The sequence below is a fragment of the Lupinus angustifolius genome, chromosome LG10 (assembly GCF_001865875.1).
Source record: "Lupinus angustifolius cultivar Tanjil chromosome LG10, LupAngTanjil_v1.0, whole genome shotgun sequence".
Lineage (NCBI taxonomy): Eukaryota > Viridiplantae > Streptophyta > Magnoliopsida > Fabales > Fabaceae > Lupinus > Lupinus angustifolius.
The window spans coordinates 3,205,266-3,228,096 of record NC_032018.1 but is presented as its reverse complement, the minus strand read 5'-3'; the positions used below and the strand labels follow the sequence as shown (position 1 = coordinate 3,228,096).

The following is a 22,831-nucleotide window of genomic DNA, read 5'->3' as shown; positions in this document are numbered from 1 at the left end:
ATTTCTTGTGAAGGATATATCACTCTGATCCTGTGCTTTTTTGGGACTAACAGCATGACCTATTCAAAATATACAACACAGTGAGTGGTGCAGTGTACTACATGTCAATTTATCCTCCACTCATTTTTTATGTATATTGAGAATACCTTAGTCTCATTATTAATCTCCTTTTAAACATAAATACTAATAGAAATGAGTTTTTTTCTCTCCTAACAAAGTTTTTGCGATATATGTGTTAAGGTCAAACATATGATATTATCTAAGTTTTAAAATTGGGTTTGCCACCAATTGAAACCACTTAAGACACTATGATTTTAACATTTTTTTCATATTTGCATCATCGTCACAATTATGATCCCATCCATCCTATACATTTTTCTACAACAAAGTTGTTATCCTTCACTCATTTATGCAACAGTTATTGATATGACATGCACCCATGTGCGATGGGATTTCCATAAATCTTGTGAGATCATCATTATATATATTTTTCAATTTGATATACTAACTTAGTAATCCAAATGCTATACAGAGTTGTTGTGATTTACTTACATATATCTTCTTCACTTACTATATGAGTAATCTCTGGGGCCCACAATTCAAGTACTCCATATTAGTAGTAGGGACCTTGCATGGGTCAAGGCAAGTGAAGCTGTCAAATTTGCTCAGAAAATTTGTAGAATATGTAAAGTTAATAATATATGGAGACAAACAAGTCTTTATCTCATTTTTTTATAGAATTGGAACTTAAGGACTATTGTGACTTGTGTGAATTAATTTACCTTATTTAGAGCCATAATACTTAAAATAAACCTAACCACACAACGTTGTGGATGATGAATGATGCTACGTACACATGGTTGGGAAGTTACAATCAACAAAAACATGCAAGCTGGTTCATCAATTCAATGGTACTTGGCTACTGGTTGTGTGAGAGTATTTTTCTCTGTGTGTCTCTTGTTAATATCGTTTCATATGATATTTCATGTCTTAACAATTATTAATTTTTACATGAGCTAATTAAAATGTTAAATCATCTTACAGTGGAGTTGTATGGAGATTGTGTCATCATTCGAAGTAAACAGGTTTGAGATGTGTCTGTTTAATATACCTTGGCATAATTCCACTTTTATGTTAGTGTATAATGGTGATTGTGAAAAAGGTGTTATGTTATCCACTGTTGAGTACAATTAGTCATATTTGTATATCTAAGATTCTATATCACTTTTATTTTTTAATTATGAGTAATTTTGTTATTTTAATCCTTATAATATAATATTTAGATGATAGCTCATTCATATGTTTAATTTATATATATAGTTCATTTTTATATTCTTTTTTATTAACACCTCAAATTTATATAATATAAAACAATATATCTTAGTATGTTTATAACAACTATATAACAACATCTAACTAAGCCACTGATGTATATCATATACAATCAGCAATACTTACCAAAAAATTTGTAAGTGTATCAAAGAATCAAAAAGTTGTTTGTATATTTTGAAGTGAACAACAAATATTTATCTTATTTTATTACAATATTAAATTATAAAATAATTAAATAAATTATGAAAAAGTGACCTATGTCTACTTTAATTTCCCTTAAGCAAGACTAGGGTTCAAGCCTTGTTTATGGAAAAAGTTTCGCCAGAAGAGTTAGTCCTATATAAGTATGAATATTACATGCTCTAAGATGATTGTATTTATAACATGTCATTATTTTGTTTTTATGGGGCTTACCTAAATTTTGATAGAACTTCAAATTTGTGCACCCTCATTGTATGCACAACCATGTGTTAGAAAATAATTTTTCCAAGTGCGTGCTTTCCACGAGCTTTCAACTTCATCAGTCATTTTCTCTAGTATGCAAGGCACATTATTCAAACATGTTGCCACTTTAGAGAAGTTTCACTATATGGCAATATTTGTACTGCACCATCAATCGCCAATATTATCCCCTAAGCACCGCTCATGTATACACCAAGTTGAGAAAAAAAATAATATCAATAGTTCTTATTAAGATTTTAAGTTATGTTGCGTTTAAAGTTATGTTGTATTTAGAATTATCATAGAAAATATCTTATCACCATGATGAGTTGGGAAGATATTTAAAAGTAGAATGAAAGTGTATGAGAGTAAGTTTTTCTTATGGGTGGTTCCTCTATTAATAAAGAAGTAGAGTCGGACGTACTCCTAAATAGATGTTTTTATCATTATGGGGTGTCTCTCTTTATCTTTGCCGAACATTCCTAATAATTTGGTCTAACTCTATCGAGTGGATAAGGAGAACCTGCACTACTCAGGTGGTACAAATTGTTCTTTGACATGTATGTAAAGGGTTTTCTTGATTTTGCATTGCAAGTGTTGACTCGACTATGTCTTGTCGCTTTCGCCCTTTCACTTAACTAGATTAGCCTCCCGAATATGATCGACAATTGTATGGGCAGAACTTACTTATCCGATTGTGGGTCTAATTCCTAGTAATCAGATGGTATTCATTGATGGGTGTTACATGTTATATGTACCATATAAATTTAGCTTTTCCACATATTGTTTTCGGACCTTGTGAGTAATAGATAAAACTGTTAATGATAAGTAAAGAGTTGGTTTAACTGTTTGGATCAAACTATCTTGATTAAAATGCATGTGACATTTACTCTCTCTTTTTATAAACTGGTATTTACTTCTAAACATCCACTTACCAAAAAATGTAAATATGCAATGCATATGTTTCAAATTTGTATAATATTGTTGAAGTTTCAATTATGTGTGACAGAGAATATGGGTGTTGGGCAAGTGGTGAAGGATAATAAATTCTAACAGCAACAATGCCAGGAAGCATGGAGAAGATAGAGACTAATTAAGAGCATCCCTCAACACACATTTCTTATCCCTTTCTAAGTCACTTTTCCTGTTCAATTCCATAAGCAAAATGGAAATTTGCAGACCAAGAAAAAGTGCATTGCACAAAAAGAACTTGATGCTCATTAATAAAGTAAGAAAGATACCTCACACCTGTCACCACCCCATACCTTCTTTCCTAATTTGGCCTTCATGAAATAGGAAAATGACCCACTAACAAAACAACATTTGTTCACATATCAATGTGACACCAAATATAATTTTTCATGTACTATTTCTTAATCCGATGTGAGTTTGACCTAACGGTAAGGTTGTTACTTAGTGATATTTAAATTTTTATAACGAAATAAATGGACCGTAATAAATACGCCCACAAGTGACAGGGAATCAGAGACTTTATATGCTGCCATAGAATGTGGACATTGAGGGTCTGGCATTGGAGATTATATATCTTTGGAACCTTTTGGACTTTCCCTTTTGGTTATAGAACGATTCTTTCATTTGTGGTCAATTATTGGATATGTATTTGGGTACCACATACCCACCTTGATTGGCCAATATAAGGTTCTCTCTGAAAAAAGTTGACAAGAAGCAGAAAATTGAATCAAATTTAGCCAAGCAACACCACCATAATTGATGCAAATATCTTCATAGCTTTTGATGGGTTCTGGAATTGTTATACTTGGTTGGTATCTTTGAAAAGAATTCATCATAGATAGCGTTTAGACCACGAACACTAGCTTCAACACTTGTCATGAATTATATATATACATTATCATATCATGTACATTTTTTAAAGAGCATGCAGAATATAAAGTTTTCAATGATAACTAGAAGATAGCAGAACATATGCATGTGCAGCTAGTGTGGGGAATGACGGAAAGAGAGATGAATATGAATATTATGGGCTTAAATAATGAGTTTTAAGAGCCACTTGACTAGCATTAGATACTACTATTGAGGGAATTAGTTCTACTTTGGTCTATAAACTTTTTAAACTACATCCACAAACAGAAGGGAGAATGATGAAAAGACAAGTATTAGACACTACTGGTAAGGGAATAAAACCTATTTTGGTCTATAAACTTTTCAACTACAACTAAAAATTGAAGGGAGAATGATGAAAAGAGATAAGATTGGGTTACCTCATAGATATCATGCTAATCCTGCATGTCAAGTTCATCAAAACACATATGTTCACTTTCAATAAAATCTTATGATTGATAAGTATATAAAAAAATGATGAACCACTTATTGGGTAACTATATTAGTGGATGGTATTGTATATAAACATTTGAAAGGCCATGGCCTACTATTTAAAAATTATTTGAACCTATGAGCATGGTTGATCTATCATGTATGTTACATTACTTAATAATAATTACCAAACTATTTGTGAGACTTTGTAAAGCAGAGATACGTTTTTAATACTGGAGCAATGTGAGAGTTTTTCTATGACCTCTTACAAATGGTATCAGCAATTGAGTGTTGCCAAGGGGTTGTTGAGAATGAGTTAGACTCCTCTCCTGGAGACGACAATTCTATGGAAAAACAAAGAAAAATAAAAAAATAATAACATTTGTATCCTTTAACTTATATTTAAATATATTTTTATCCTTAAAAATACATGCAAAAACAGAATTTCTCACTCGAGACGATATTAGTTATTAAGTTGAAAATGTGGTTCTATTTCCAAAAACAAGAAAATTGCAATGAATGAAGCTCTGCTAAGTAACATATAGTTGACTTTCGTTGCTGATGCTATCATGAGTAAACAGTGGCCATTATTACTATGATTTCGCTTTAGAAGCTATTGTAGTAAGATCAGTTAACGGATTTGACATTAGCATTAATTGCTCAAAATGATTAAAGGTGCTAATGTGCTATATTGGTACCAAATATGCATTATTTAAAAGTATAGTATTAATGTGTTAACCATATATTGAGCTCTCTTCAGTTCATAAACACTAATTTGTTGTAATCCAAGACCAACCCTGTTCCAGAAAAATAGTAAAATCCAAATATGGCCATGAATTTGATGGTGGAAAGAGTTGTGCTTTCAATATCAAAGTGACTATACAGAAGAAGAGGTCTAAGGACAATGCATGCATGTTGTGGGTCAAATATGTTTAAACTGAAATGCTTTGCTATTATAGGGTGTGTGGACCTTATATTAACTTTTAGGAACAACATGTACTTGATACTTGATAGCAGTGAAGAAATTGTGAAGAGTTGAAATTTGTATTCTTTGATTAAAGTTGGTGTTCCTTCTAGCGGATCTATATCCTTGGTGAGTAGGGTTCACTGTTCTGCAACCTGAATAATGCAAGCAATTTTTTGCCAACTATTTGCCACCTACACTTCCCTATGTAAGTGTGTCTACCCAATTCAGCACTTGCCATCAGTTTGTTGGACCCATTATCAAGTTTTATAGTATAGTTTTGTTAGCAATTTTTTTCTTAAATTATTATTATGTCGATTTAATATTTATGCAAATTTACAAAATTCTTCCTCTAACTTATTTTTTGTTTGCCATTATGTTTTTCAAACAGGGTTTATAAGCTATTTTCTATTTTAAAATCAGTTCTTTAAATATTTATTTCTCTAAATTAGTCCAATAAGTTGTTTTTAGCTAATATGTCATGGAACAAATTTTTAAACCATTCACAACATTTTGATAAATGAAGTGACATAAAGTACAAGATAACAAATATTATCCCAAGAAGCTAGGGAGCAAGCATATGAATGAGGATGGATAAAATCTTTAAAATAGTTTAAAGATGTATATACATAAAAAATTATCTAAAAATATTAAAGTATAAGTAAACAATAGTAGCATAACTATTTTGAACTATCAATGCTAATTACACTTATGAATTGCACAGTTCTTTTGTACACAAGGAGCGAAATCAATAAATGATATCTTTTTTGATATTATGTGCAGAATCTGGGTTCAGTATTGGACTCTCTACCAGAGAGGATCATAGCCTGGACTCCACACACTAGAGAGATTGTAGCACTCCACCTTGAACAACTGTCCTCAGTTTGACATAACTTTCCAGCAAATTAAATTCCCGATGCAGAAATTACTAGAGTTGAGGAAGAAGTGCTACAAAATAAAGTTAGACATAGGAAATTATTAAAGTTGATAAGTCAATGTAGGAAAGCCTTCAAGTATTCCTCATACATGCCAGACAAGAAGAAAAGGACAAGCACAATTAAGATTTCACAATGGTTTAGGTATTGAACTACACAAAGTGTATTAGGTTGCCAATACCATTTAATTTTAGCATGAGGAACAGGTGCATCTTAAAAGGTAATGTACTAATTTGATCTCATAATAAGGAACTCAAGTAATCTCAAATTATAATCCAAAAGCTACAACATTTGATGCATCATAATGTTGCCAAGAATAATATTTGGCACTGCAGTTTCTCTAGCAATAATAGCAGTCATCATTTTATCTTTGTTATCACCTATATCCCACAAAAAGAACCATTCAATTTCAAAGCCTTATCTTGATTTATCAATGTACGTTCAACAACCTCACACACCAGCCTCAAACACAAACCCTGTGGCCTTAGAAGATGCTACAGCATTTATATATCACCGGTTACTAACAAAGGGACCAGATAGCACTTCAAAGGTTGTAGGAAAAGCACAAGGATTCATCATTCCTGTGGAGCAGTTTGAGCATTCTTCATTCAATGTTATCTATTTAACCTTTGATACCGCGGAACATTCGGGTAGTCTTAGCGTGCAGGCCAAGGAAGTTGAAGAGAATGATAGAGATGAACTCAGGGTAGTTGGAGGAACAGGTTCCTTTGCATTTGCTCGTGGTAGAGCAATGTTTACTCAGATTGATAAGAAACAAAGTGAAGTTGCTGTATCTTACCATGTTAAATTTCAACTTGAGTTCCCAAACCATTCAAGAAAGCTTCCATGAAATGAAGGGTATCATTATGTTATCCCTCAGTGGTGCCTAATATCTATGATATATAGTATAATTAACTCAATTACATGATATAGATGAGTTAACTATATTTTGTGTTACAATTCTTCTTGGTATATAACTATATATGATTATGATTATCCTATAGGGACACTATTAAATCTATGTATCATGATGAATCATGATGCAGATATTTAAGTACTTCTTTTGTTTCAAACTGCTACTCCATTTTGTGACAAATGCTTCTGATTCTTTAATCTAAGAAGAAATTAAAAATATTGTAGCATCTAATAGCTAACTACACTTTTGGTTTCATTAGAGTTGTATGATCAGCTTTATCAATTGCATGGGTGTAACTATATATATATTTAATTTGTTATGTTGTACTAAATGAAATTTTGGTACTGGATGCAAACAAAAATGTTTATGAAAAATATAATGGTTAAAGAGGAGGCATTGGTTAAAAATGTTAGTATATTTAATTTTTTTTATCAAACCCTCGACATTTTTTACTTACACTTTTTACTATGACCATCGAATCATCTTATAATTATTTTTTATTATTGTTGGAGAGAGTCGAAACCACAACATTCTACACTCCATTTCTTAAGTGGCTAAGTCATTAATCATCTAGATCAAACCACCTTAACTCCAAAATTATAGGGGTTACTATCAATTTCATCCATTCATTTTAGTGGAAGATCCAATTTCATTTGAAAAATCAAGTCACCTCACCCATACCAATTCCCCTGTTATTATGTTATCTATAAAGAAGGACAACGTTGTGGACTTCTTCTTCTCCTGGGTCGAATACGTCCTAATAGTCATAATATAGTTGGAAACCAGACACTCATATATATGAAAAACATACATATGTTATTTGATATGAAAAATATTTAATTATTAAATATTTAATTAAATATAATTTTATTAATTAATCAAATTTCATAATTTGTGGATAGAAGATGTATTCTCTCTTATATCTCTCTCATGTGAATTTCTAAAGTTTGAACCGTTAGTCTCGTGTTCTAAACGGATGTCACTTTGAACAGTAAGTCTAAATATGACTTATCAGCTAAAATGAAATGTTAAGAATGATTTGACTTCCTATTTATTACAAGATCAAGCTTGCCTTGCTCAAATGAATGAATCCTTTGTTCCAAAGTGATGTCTACCGGTCAATAAAATTATAATAAATAATATCAAAATAATAATTTTTATTTTTATAATTTTTAAGTATTTTCTTTTAATTGGATAGGACATGAATGAGGATGGTTGATCTCCATTCTCCTCAAATGCCCATTTTTTAAGCTGAAGCTTGACTAGCCCAAATACCCATTTTTTATTTATTTTATTAAGGAATTGTATATCTCACCTTACATAATACATAAGGAATTAGATTCTACCGTGAGTGAATGATTACCTTTGGTCAATAAATATTGCTATGAAAAATGGAATGTAGGTTTTTGTCCAAAGTGTGTAAAAAGGTCTTTCTTAATTTTGTTATGATGATTATTATATTATAGTATCATATAATTGATATAAAACTAAAATAATGGTCTTACTTAAGATGAGCAAAATATAAAACTAAAATAATGGTCTGACTTAAGATGAGCAAAATATAAAACTGTTCAAGACTCATCAAAAAATTTACCCAAAAATATGTTAACTTAAGTTCATAATAAATAACAATAATGGAAATTGAAAATAAAATATATTTTAAGTTATTATACAAGACTTTTTCACAACATTTATTATAAAAACATTACATATTTCATAATCATATTTTATTTTGGACCCTTAATTTTATTCACCCTTAAACATGACATGCAAATTTCATATACTTAATATGATATTCGGAAAAAAAAATTTGTTTAGGCATTACCACGCGGTTTTCTGTTTGGACTTTTTTTTTTTGCAAGCATCACGCATTTGAATATTTCTCCATGCACCAAAATTCAAAGGACAACTTAATATGGTATTGGGAAAAAAAAATTCACGGTTCGTATTTTATTTAATGATACAAAACTAATTGGTGTCTTTCTACAAGAAATTTCCTTCAAGGTTCAAAAAAAATAAAAAGTATGACTTTTCAGTCAGCTTAACATTATAAATTTCAATGACTCAGTAGCAAGCCCGGCAAATTAACTTTCAACATTGTGATATGGCTCATATCCAAAGTCTCTCTTCAATCTCTATACTTCTTTTTATTCTAATAACAATCACTTTTACTTTGGTTATGCAGTTCTCTCCAGTTAGTGCAGGTTTGTCTTAATTTGTCATTTAAATATTCAAAGTTTGCATATATAAATGAGGATGAATCCACTTAATGGAAAAATAAGTTATTTAAATATAATCTCCATCTTAGCTATGAGTTATAGGGAAATCAAATGGTTTCAATTAGTAAATAGATATAAAACATTAGATATCTATAGAATTGGCTAGAGAATAAATTCAAAAAACTTACTAGTGAAATAAGTGAATCCTCACTCTATAGATATAAATATATATGTATATAATCATGTTTAAGACATGCTTATGTTTAATGTTTGGTTGTCACAGTGGATAGATGTTAAATGTGTGATGTAAAAGTAATTAAACTTTGTTGGATTTGAAAGTTGAAACATGGTGAAAAGATGAAGTGCTGAAAACATCTAGTGATCTTAATTTGCAGCTCTGAATATGAGGAAACATGGTCACTTGCCAAGTCCACCACCTCCACCTCTTACAGCCGCTGCACCTGGATCTTAATTTGCAATTACCAACATTTGGTTGGGTGCTATGGAAACATATTCCTCATTAGAGTCGAGGTCATGGACCCCAAAATGTAATAGAATTTTGCACCTTGTGAATCTAATAAAATGTTAATGCTATTGATCTAGAAACGTTGAGCAAGAACACCAAAAACAAATTAAATAGACAAGATTCAAGGTTAACCTTAGGTGAATACAAAAGACCAAAGTGGAGAAATACCAAAACATGTTTGAACATGGATTTAACTTAATTACTCCATCATACATATATAGCTAGGTTGAAGCCATTGCAAATATGAAAGTATAGCTCTCCCCAATAGGGAAAGTATGGTCACAATGAGGCCCATCTCCTTTCTTGTTAATGTATCCTGGATAACGCAGTGGATTGAAAAACACTTCTCCAACCAAGATCAATTCCTCACATTCTGCCAACTCCACAATTTTCCACTCACTGTAAGGATAATCTTCTCTGTGGGTTATGTGAATTTGTCCTTTTTCACCAAGCATGTATGAAGCATTTCTTAAAAAACCCCTCACTAATTTCCTATGACGCCTGTTATATATCTTTATGTCAATATATGTGATAAAAAACTGAAATTTAATAATCTTAAGTCAGTTTTCACTATTGGTGAAAAACAACTTTTTCTTTAGGAAATTACAACAAATATTGATGAATGATCAATAGTTGTAAAATAGCCTTAAAGGGGTGTGAAAAAATAATATAAAAGTGTAGAGATTATATATATATATTTTTGAGTAACTTACTTAATTTGGCGATATTCAAATTCACGTCGACCAATGAAACCAGCATGAGGATAATTGAAGACTATTCTGTCAAAATCCTTAAACTTAATCAGAAGCGGGTGATGCATCATGGTATGAACATTCACTTTATGCACAAGGGTGCATCCAAGACTTTCTAATTCAGTCAAGTTCCTTGATGCACTTTCGTACATCTCCTCTAGAAACACTTCAATTTGTAGTATTAATTTCATTAAAAACAAAAATAAAGTTAGTATATAACTATATATAGAGACATATTGAGTGCAATATAGTGGTCACATTATTAGTAGAAAATACTCCTATATATACCTCTAGAATCACGAGAAGTAGCAACAATGTTAGTAGCCATACCAAATTTCCTTGCCAAGGAAAGTGCAAATGAAAAATCACCTTCCCCAACACACAGTATCTTGTGAAAGCTTTGGTAGAGTACTCTCCTTCTCTTTCCCATTGTACAGTGCCTATAATTTCTAATGATGATGAATGTATATATAGATAGATACATTTTGGTGTCTCAAGGAATTCCCCACCAAGCAATTTGGAGGACGAATTAATGATATTCACATTTTTGCTTGGGAACTGACAAGGTTGCTCATTATATTATCACCAATGGTGGAATGGAAAATAGTGCTATTCCCAATTAAGGAAATTGAGGATAATATTTTGAAGATGAATGGGCATTAGTTAAGAAATTTAACGTAATGAAGGGAAGGATATTCCCATGTTGTATTAAAATATAATGCACATTATTACCCCATTCTAACAATCAATCTATAATATTTAATGATGTAAATATTAAATCAGAAAATAAATGTTCCGGTGTCTCGAAACTCGAAAGTATAAAAAGTTTTTTGCTTTAGTAATTAGAAGAATATTAATATACATCGTCAAACATTTCTTTATGCATTACTATTGAATACTTTAACACTTTAAAGAGGTTTGTATTAAAATATTGCTACTATTTTCTTTTTTAATTCTTTACCCATTAAGTACACTACTTAAAGGATCTCTCTCTTATTTATATTTATATTTATATATATATATATATATATATATATATATAAAAGAAATGTGTATTCAAATAAATTGTGATTTTTATTGTAATAATTGTCAACAACCATATTGAAGCCCAACTCATTATCCTCCAAGTCCAATCCAGTTAAAGCTTATAATTCTCAATAATTTTCAATGTATTAGAAACTTTCTGTTTTAGGAAAGTTAGTTGACTTAGTTAGTTTTTTCTGTTTTAGTTTATTCCTTTTTTGTTATGTTAATTGTAGTATAAGTATAGTTTGTATCTTGAGTTGTAATATATGAAATATAGATTTGTTTATCATTCAAAATACACAAAAGCATTATCTTCTTCCTTTTCTTGTTTCTTCTGCATTCCATTAGATCTTGGAATATTGCATTTTGTTGGTTTGCCATGGAAAGCTTCAACTTTCACATGGTATCAAAGCACCTTTATGAAGGTGTCTCTACTGCACAACTCTTTTCCTTGAATCACCAACCTCGCGATTATTCTTTCTTCTTTCTTTCTGTTCTAGTTATCTCAAATGGCAAATTAAGTCATTAATCCAATCTTAGATCTTGGAAGTCCCTTTTTAATCCACCCTAGTGAGAATCCCGGCGCAATCTTGGTCTCCATTCTATTAAGTGGAGAGAACTATCATTCATGGTCAAGAGTCATGAACATGGCATTGGAAACAAAAAATAAGCTCGAATTATAGATGGATCTTTGTCTAAACCAACTACTAATGATCTTGTCTACCCAACTTGGCGCAGATGCAACACCTTGGTGGTGTCTTGGTTGAATCAGTCCATTGATCCTTCAATTACTCAGAGTGTACTATAGATGGAGACTGCAGCTGAAATCTGGAAAGATGTGCAAGAGAGGTACTACTGATGAGTGTGAAATTATGCTACATTGCATTTAACTTATATTTTAGGACATAATTAGAACTTTAGGATTTTTTTAGCTTTTATTTCTCTTTGTTCGGGTTAAGCGGGTGTTATTGGCTGTGTTGTGCAGTTTGGATGATTAAAGCCAAAAAGAGTAGATATTGGGTGCAAGAAGATGTAATTCAGTGTTGAGGCTATGCGAAGACCAATTGAAGGGCCAAAAGAAGTCATAGATGTTATATTATATTCCTATTTTTTAGATTTGTTTTGTTGGGCTTAGTCCAATATTTCGTAAATAGGATAAATGAGGGTTCTCTCTCAAGGATGATACACTTTACACTTTACATTACAATTCTCTAATTTAGAATTTGGTATTCTCTTCTCTATCATGAGTGAGTAATTCCATTTGTTTCTAGGATTGAGGTTATACTCTTTTACATTCAATAAATACTTGTTCTTACTTCTATTTCATTGAGTGTTGTGATTTGAATTATTAAACTGGGTGGGTTTTATTCATGTGAGTTGTGTGACCAACAAATTACACCTCTTAGATACATTGGGGAAGGACGGAGAGGTGAACCCAATTATCTGAGCATTCAGTTATTCTAACTAGAATCCTAATTCACGATAATAGTATTAGGATTCTCGGGGATTTCTGGAATTCACCTTGGGTTGCTACGAAGCGATTGGATAGAAAGATCCAAGTAAAGAATTTGATTGATAATTGTACCACGAGAGTAGGTGCGACTTCAATTGAGTACACATACCGGAGCTCGAGAGAGAATGACACATATCAAAGAGCAATTCACCATCACAACTTAAAATTCATGAAAAGGAACAAAACAAAGATTTGCGAGTGTAAATGTGGTAACCCTTATCCTGAAAGCTCTTCCTAAATTAGAATTCAATCCATTTTTTACTATTTTCATAATTATTCTTGTCAATTGTTCTATTGTTCTAAATTCACTTTTAATTCCTATTTGAGTTAAGAATAAATTAATTGTTATAATTAAAATAGTTTTTCAGTCATCGTGGGATCAATATTTTATTACTTGACGACATAATCGTGCACTTGCAATTTGCCCTATCAACTACCAAGGTTATATTTTTTTAATCTCATATCTTGTTGGTGAAATTTACTCTATAAAACAGGAAAATTCCTCTATTGGAACTTATTATACAAAGATCAAGGGGTTTTGGCAACAATTGGAGAATTTTAATCTTATTCCCCCTTGTTCTTGTGAAATAAATATCATTGTTCTCTAATCCCACTATTAAGAATTGCAGGGAACACGCTTATGTCATATACTTCTTAAGTGGTTAAATGAACAATTTTTAGCTATTAAATCCCAGATTATGTTAATGGAACCTCCCCCTATAAATAATGTTTTTTCCTTGATTGTTCAACAAGAAAGACAAATGCAATTGGAAGATCTACACTTTTGGCTAAATTTTCAAACAACAATAATATGTCTAGTTCACATAATAATGTTGACACTAGAACAAGAGGGAGAGGCAGAGGATTTAGAGGACAAACTTTTAGCAGACCAGGTAGAAGTAATGTTTTAGGTAGGTCCTTAGGAGGAAGAGGTCAGAAAATTTGTGCATATTGTCAAAAGGTTGGCCACACTGTAGATACATGCTATAAGAAGCATGGATACCCTCCCAATTACTTCAATTCTAGCTCTACAAATAATTGTGTGACAGAACATGAGGAAATAAGATCTAGTGATATCCCTAAAGCACATCAAGATAGCCATACTTCAAGCATGTCTTTCACACCTGAGGAACACCAAGCTCTAAGATCCTTGTTGCATCAATCAATAAATCAACAAAGTCACAGTGCCAATTACATTGCTTTTAACTTTGCCAATCAAGATAACAAGAACTCAAGTAATCATTTCATTTTTTTATATATGACAAAGAACAATTCATGAATCATAGACAATGGAGCAACAGATCATGTACGTTACTCCTTGTCTCAATTGCAATCTTTCAAAAAGAGAAAACCTATATAAATTACTTTACCAAATGGCAGCCAAGTTATGGCTCAATACTTAGGAACAATGATATTTTCTATTCCCTTATACCTCACTAATATCTTATACATTCCAATATTCAATTTTAATCTCATTTCTATTTCCAAATTAACATGTTCTTTGCCCTACAATCTGATTTTCTCAAATATTAGCTGCACAATTTAGTATCTCCACTCATTGAAGATGATTGGTGCAGCTGAGCTTAAAGGAGGATTATATGCTATGGTATCTTCTATCCTGACTCAACCAAAACCCCACAGTGTAAACACATATGTCAGATATGATGGTTGTAATCTTTGGCACTCTAGGTTAGGCCATTTATCTCATGACAAACTTGTTACTATGCACAACAATTTTCCTTTTATACAATGTAGTAAAACTAATAATCCATATGATATTTGACACATAGCTAAGCAAAAAAGGCTTACATACTTAGATAGCAATACTAGATTTGTTTGTAATTTTGATCTCATATATATGGACATATGGAGTCCTGTTTCTGACCCTTCTACTTTTGGACACAAATATTTTTTAACTATAGTTGATGACAATAGTATATTTACTTGGATTCATTTTATGAAGCTAAAATCTAAAACATGTCATCTCATAAAGACTTTTGTTCAATAGTCCAAACTCAATTTTATTGTAAAATCAAAGCCATTAAGAGTGATAATGGAAGAGGATTCCTCATCCATGAATTTTATCTTTTTGCAAGGTATCCAACATCAAATATCTTATGTTGAAACCCCTCAACAAAATGGGATTGCTGAGAGGAAACATCAACACATTCTTACTGTTGGCAGGGCCTTAATATTTCAATCAAATATGCCTTTATGTTTTTGGAACTATGCAATATCACATGCTATTCGTTTGATAAATAGACAACCTAGACAATTTTTGTCTAATAAATCACCATATGAAGAATTATATTATTGTCTGCCTAACCTCAAAAACTTGAAAGTTTTTGGCAGTTTGTGTTTTGCATCTACCATTGTTTCTCGGAGGACAAAATTTGATCCAAGATCTAGAAAGTGTATATTTTTAGGCTTCAAGCATGGCACAAATGGGTGCATCCTTTTTTACTACAAGACCAATGAGATATTTGTCTCCAGAAATACCATTTTCTATGAGCACATCTTCCCTTTTATTCATTGTAAACTAACTTATTCCTCTCCACCAATTGTTCTACCAAACACTCCAACCGATCCTTTCTCTTATCACTTCCCTACATTGGAACCCATTATTCCAGGACAAAGCTCCAATACAGACTCACATAATCCTGACTCAACCAATCCTACCAATCTTTCCTCCTCAAACTCGGATTCAGACAATCCCAGTTACTCCTCTTCAAATCATGTTAACAGACATTCCACAAGACCGAAAAGACCACCTCAATACTTACAAGACTATCATTACACCTTGATGACTAGACATGATCCAATTTTCTCCTCAAAAGTCAGATATTCCCTCTCCAACACATCATATATGATAAACTATCCTCACACCATAAACATTTTTCTCTAGCCAACTCAACAACACACACACACCAAGTCATTATCATGATGTAATCAAATTTAGTTGCTGGAATGAAGCTATGAAGACATAATTATCCGCCCTTGATAAAAATAGCACTTGGATCTTGACTCCCCTACCACTTGATAAAAAAGGCAATATGCTGCAAATAGGTCTATAAAATCAAGCACAAAGTTGACGGAACCATTGAGAGATACAAAGTCAGATTAGTGGTCAAGAGATACACACAAACTGAAGGTATTAACTACTTAGATACCTTCAGCCCAGTTGTCAAAATGACCACAATAAGGGTCCTTATTTCCTTTGCTGCTACCTTCAGATGGCACTTGCAACAGCTAGATGTCAACACTCCATTTGTACATGGAGAATTAAAGGAAACTGTGTATATGAAGATCCATTCTGGCCTACAAGTCTCCAATCCAGACTTTGTTTGTAAGCTGCAAAAATCCATCCATGGATTAAAACAAGCCAGCAAGCAGTGGCATAGCAAACTAACCACCACTCTACTCAAGTATGGCTACAAGAAATCTAACTTAGATCACTCATTGTTCATTAAATCCAACAGCTCATGTTTTATAACAATACTAGTCTATGTAGATGACTTGGTATTAACTGGTAACAACCTTCAAGAAATCACCAACACCAAGATCCTATTAGACAAGGAGTTCAGTACTAAAGACCTTAGTAACCTTAAAAAAATTTTGGGCATGGAGATAGTTAGGACAACCCAAGGCATTGCTTTATATCAAAGAAAATACACATTGGATTTACTGTAAGAGGCTGGATTCATTGGCTCTAAACCATGTTCTACAAACTTCACGCAAACTCAGGTGATCCTCTTACTGATGGATCAGCCTATAGAAGACTGTTAGGGAAATTGCTCTACCTGACCCACACTCGTCCAGACATCTCCTCCTCTATTGGCATCCTAAGCCAATATTTGCCTGCTCCTACCCATATTCATCAAAGTAGTGCAAACATAATTCTAAAATATCTCAAAACCTCTCCTAGAAAAGGTCGCTTCTTTCCTTGTTCCAATTCAACAATGATCAAGGGGTTCTCTGATTCAGATTGGGTGGCATGCTTGGATACTCGTAGATCAATCACAGGTTGGCGTTTCTATCTTGGACCATCCCTCATCTCATGAAAAAAATGACAGAACACTGTCTCTAGATCCTCTACAGAAACAGAATATAGAGCTCTAGTCATGGCCTCTTGTGAAGCTCAATGGCTATCCTCTCTTCTCAAAGATCTTGTCATTTCTCATTCAACACCTATTAGCATTTACTGCGACAACAAATCATCCTTATACATTGCAGCAAATCATGTCTTCTGTGAAAGAACCAAGCATGTAGAGATTGATTGTCATGTAGTGCGTGAAAGTATGCAAAATGATACTATCTATCTTCTACTCATTTCATCTTATTCACGAGTGGCTGATATCTTCACTAAATCCTTGTCTCCAACACCTTTTCATGTTTAATTTCCAAGCTTGGCATGTTGGACATTCACATGCCAGCTTGTGGGGGCTGTCGACAACCATATTGAAGCCCTACTCATTATCCTTCAAGTCCAATCAAGTTGAAGCTTATAATTCTCAATGATTTTCAGTGTATTAGAAACTTTCTGTTTTAGGAAAGTTAGTTAGTCCAATTAGTTTTTTTTGTTTCAGTTTATTCTTTTTTTGTTGTGTTAGTTGCAGTATAAGTATAACTTACATCTTGAGTTGTAATATATGAAATATAGATTCGTTTATCATTAAAAATATATAGAAGTATCATCTTCTTCCTTTTTCTTGTTTCTTCTACATTCCATTAGATCTTGGAATATTGCATTTTGTTGGTTTACCATGGAAAGCTTCAACTTTCACAATAATTTTATTTTTTTGGCATATAAGAGAAGAAGATTAAAAGAATAAAATAAATTATTATTATAATTGATATAAGTGTAATTATGCATTTATATATAATTTATAGACGATCTCGCCTAATATACTTGATTGTTGTTCATACATAATTTATATTCTATCTTGCCATTATCCAATCTATAACAAACAATGGATACCATCTAGAGATGAACAAAACACTCGTTGGATAAAAACTTATGTATCTTTTTCTTCACATTCTAATAGTAGAGAGGAACTTTTATCATGTCGTTATCCTATTTGAGCCCACAAACCAATCCCAAAAGTATTATCTCTATGGCTCAACTTTATATTAAGCAAATTCAAGCCTAGTAGCTGGCAAAAAAAAATAAATAGAAATTTACATAAGTGCTTCCTTTCTTACATATATTAGAAGCTTTAAACAAAATCCTAACTTTCATGAACTGTCAAGTACTGAACATCTTCATCATGGATCTTCTTGTCGAAGCAAATATTGCTAGTACTGTTCATATGAGCAACATTTTCAGCAAAACAAACCATACCCTCTACATATACATCTCTGAACCTTTTCAAGATATTTGTGGACAACCTGATCTTTTGTTGAACTTGAACTTGAACTTGAACTTGAACTTGTGGTGTCACTTCAACCATTTTAACATTTGGACTAATTAAAGTACCAACATTTGAACTTTGGCTACAATCACTTACCTCCTTGATGCTCCCAAGCCTATGATATGTTCCGTTCCTGTTGGGCTTCTTCATCATGTTTCCACACACGGGAACAAAACCAACTATCTCCATGTACAGAGAAGGGGTAAAGGGAAAGGAAAGAGAGAGAGAGAGAGAGAGAATGGCAAAGAACCACAGAGAAACAAAGGTTATTCTCTGATTGGTGCTATGATATATAGCTGCATGACCAATGTTAGGTATAACTATATGACTATAGTATAACTTTGTTTTCCTTATCACTAAAGTAAAATTTAAATTATTTAATTTAAGCATATATCGTAAATTATACTGATAATTAGTATTTCTCTTATTTAAAATATTATATTTATCTTTAATACAGGAAAATTAGTATAATTACACTCATATGAATATCTAATATAATTTAATTTTTATATATAAATTAAGAGTAATGTATAGTCGTGAAAAAAGGGTTATTGTATGTTATAAGTAGTTATCATAATTATTTTTTCTTCATGAATTATTATTTGACCAAACATTAATAATTAGTGAAATAATCCATGCATAAAAATAATGTTCAATTAATAGCAATGAAAAATTATAATTCATATATTTTATTTTAACATCAATTCTTACATTATTATTTTATTTTATACCTACATATATTATTGTATTAATTATTTTTAACTCTGAAATTTACTTATTATATTCTTCTCAAATACTTTTTTATATTTTGATGGCAGTTTTCTCCGCATAAAAATGTTGGTTAACCTACGATGTTGTATTACTTCTATTGTGAACCTAATTGCATCAATTTTCATATTGACCTATTAATAATTTTAAAACATATTTATACAAAGATCAATTTCACTATAAGTACTAGGAATAAAAATATTTCAAATGACCAATTATAAAAGATATAAAGTTTATGGGGTGTTATGCATTTTTTTCATTTTCTTAACAAGTGAGTGAGAATGAGACAACAACTTGATACGGATGAAGGTGTCATCTACTCTTTCATTTTTATTAGTCAAAAAATATAAAATTAATATATACTTATTTCTTATTTTACTTTTCTAACAAATAAAACACAAAAAATATATAGAGCAATATGAACTTTAGAACGAAAGATATAACTCTCTTGAATTTTATCCTCAAAGTATAGTATTACCGGACAGATGATTAAATATGAGATGATAATATTAATTATTACCATAATAGTTATTCTCAAAGTATGGTATTAACTAGGCAGATTATTAATTATGAATTCATGATATTTTTTGTAATATTATCTGACAATTAATAATTGAGTTTAAAATCTATGATATGACAATGTAAAGTTTTTTACACTGTTAGCATATCATTCCCTATTAATTTATAATATTTTTGTTTGAAAGTCAATGTTAGTTAACATATTAATGATGGAAATTTATTGATACTGTAAAAACATTCTTAATAATTTGTCTTGATTTATACATATATTGTGTTTTAATGATTTATTTAATATCCAGTCATTGCATCTCTAAATTTATAAAAGAAATTATGGGGAATTATGTAGTGGACATTATATAATATAAAAAAAATTAGTACTCCGTAAAGTTTTATTAGGAATCCTTCCGTGACATTGAATGAATTTATAACATTAGTTGGACATAACATTAAATGTAATTATCCTTACCTCCCTATATAAATCAGAAGGACAGTGATCTGATTTTTTGTGGCACTACTTGAAGTATAATTACCCACTCTAAAATAGATTTTGTTCCTTATAGATAAGGTGAAAGAATGCTCTTCATTATTCAAAAAATTTATTATATTCATAACATAATTATACCCATCTTCTTCCATAGGAATACTTAGTATAATAAATATATATAAATTATAAGTGATTTATATAGATATAAAAAAATGAATACAGTTTTAACAATGAATGATATAACTACTAATCTGGGAGAGAGATCCGAACAACTATCATTCCTATTAGTATGACATTAAGAACCACCGAGATGGACTAGATATTCCATAGTCTAAAAGTCTCACTCATTATCTCTATCCAATTAAAAAATTTAACTTAGTTAATAAAAAATATTATAATAACATAAATTAATATTTTTATATTATTTTATATAGTTTGCTTGACTACGTATTAGAACCGGATTATCTAGGATAGAGGATCTTGTTAATGGATGAAGTATATGTGTAATAACCTTTTGTCAAAGGAAAAACCAGTGTTGTTAAAACCGTATCGGTTATCAAAACGGTCAAAGTACTGATATAGCGGTACAGTGGTTTAACCGGTAGTTCAGTAATTAAACTGCATGCCGGTTAAACTGGACATACCTATTTATATTTATATATATAAATCTATAACAAAAAAAATTTAAATAGGTAGATACTCAAATTTATAATTCATATTCATAATCTACTCAAAATTCACATATGCAAACAACTTTAAATCTTTAACAAATTCAAATTCTAAATTACAAAACATATATTAATCCAAAAGTATCACTTAACAACTGCAAAATATAAATAAATGACACAAGTTCACAACTCAATCTGCAAAACAAATAAATTTGGAGTTTTAATATTTAACACCAAGAAGTCAAAGTTGTCCCATATTGATATTATATTTTTACACTAAATCCTATCTTCAGATGGTACTCCAAGATTACACAAATGTCACTGAGATTACACACGAATATTAGAAACCAAAAGGTGTAATCTATGCATTGGAAGCATGTGTCTTGAAATGTTGTTGAAAAATAGTTGGAAAGATGGGTCACCTTGTAATGAGTTTTTAAGTTTTTTTCAACAACAAAAAATGTGTATAAACCGGCCGATTTAATCAAATACCGACCGGTTCACCAATTTTGACAGATTTTTGATCCATTTTGACCGATTTTGATACTTGGTCGGTTCAACATTTGTATTGTACCGGTTAGGAGACCAATTCACTATTTTCCAATTAAACTAGCCGATATGATACAATATTTCCATCATTGGGAAAAACACACGATTCCCTTTAATTGTCGTGCATCGTATGCCAAGGGGCTCTAATTAAGTTCAAATTTAAAGCCAACTAACTTGAGGAGGTGGTAGTTGGTTTCATAAACATCACTACTTACTTAAATATATTTTTCTTTGACTGTAATATGAGATCTTTGTATAAATTTATACACAGTCAATATATTATTTAATATTCATTTATATTACTCTTATTTAAAAATTAATAATTATTTTAAAAATAAGTGATGAATAAGTCTTTTTCTCAAGAGAAAAAGATGTATACACTGACAGTGTAAGAGTTTTTTACACTGTCACTGCATTACCCGATAGATGATGCACTAACTGTGTATACACTATCAATGCATAGATTTAATACTCATGGGTTGTTTGATTCAAGCTTTACTTATTTATAAATTGTGCTTCTGAAAAATTATGACTCAGTTTTACGAATTAAAGTTTGTGCTGAATCATATATGCAATTGTAAAAGACACCTAAAAACATAACTAACAATGTAACTAATTCTTACTACCTTTAAAAGTAGACAAGTACATTAATTTTTCTAGTTACATGTAGGAAATGGCTGATTGTTGAGACTGGTAAGACACGAATTGTTCTCAGTAACCAACTTCTAATATGTTAGTTTTGGTATTTCATCTGTTTATTTCTTGGTAGCTGGTAGTACTCTAATATTTATTGAAGGTCAGTATTAATGGAACTTTGTTCAGATGGAGCATTCAATCCAAATAAATTTGTGGTTGTTTTCTTATACAGAAAGGGATAGGAGCAATAAAAGGGTTTACATGTTAAGGAGGAGTACACTTTGATGTTGGTAAGTGTAACCAAATTAAACTGCCAATTTAATCAGAAGCACCAGATAAGGGTGATTGTGATAATATTGTTGCAGTGAAATAAATATTTTTTGGTCTATCAATCACATAAATAAATATGCATTGTTGTGATGCCTTCAAAAGAATCATATTAATTTTGTTTTTATACTTAAGCGGAAAAGTATTACCATGTTATACTTAAAGGATAAAAACATTCTATTATATTTTTTTCTTTCTTTTTAATACATTTATCTTTTTAATATTGGAGATGATATATATGAAACAATATAAGTAGAGAGGCGTGAGAATGGATCAAGATAGCATGTATTATCCTCTTCTCTATTACATATATGGTACTTACTCCTATTTTAAACAGTGGAAAGTTGTCACTAGTTAAACAACTATTTAAATAGTGCCATTTTAATTTTTTTCATGAAAATTCCTAGATAATTTGTTCTTCATTTTATTAAGAAAAACCTTACATTGGCTCTTAAATTATTTTTAGATTAATATTAAGTCTTTTTTTCAAATGAGTCCCGTAAATTTTTAACATCCAACAAATAATTTTGTTTATCAATTCTTAGTTTTAGTT

At 31.0% G+C, this 22,831-nt stretch overlaps 2 protein-coding genes across 2 annotated transcripts; one reads left to right on the top strand and one right to left on the bottom strand.

Moving 5' to 3' along the window:
- On the top strand, positions 6,260–7,276 carry LOC109358108 (dirigent protein 2; the record flags this gene model as incomplete). The annotated part of the gene is made up of 1 exon (XM_019602183.1): positions 6,260–7,276. A coding segment is annotated over one exon (555 nt), but the record flags the coding sequence as incomplete, so codon positions are not given.
- Positions 9,847–10,807, bottom strand: LOC109357923 (uncharacterized protein At4g26485-like). Its single transcript, XM_019601978.1, has 3 exons — positions 10,666–10,807; positions 10,339–10,543; positions 9,847–10,126 (listed from the first exon to the last, which is right to left on the bottom strand). The coding sequence occupies exons 1-3, from the start codon at positions 10,805–10,807 to the stop codon at positions 9,847–9,849; spliced, it is 627 nt and encodes a 208-aa protein (XP_019457523.1).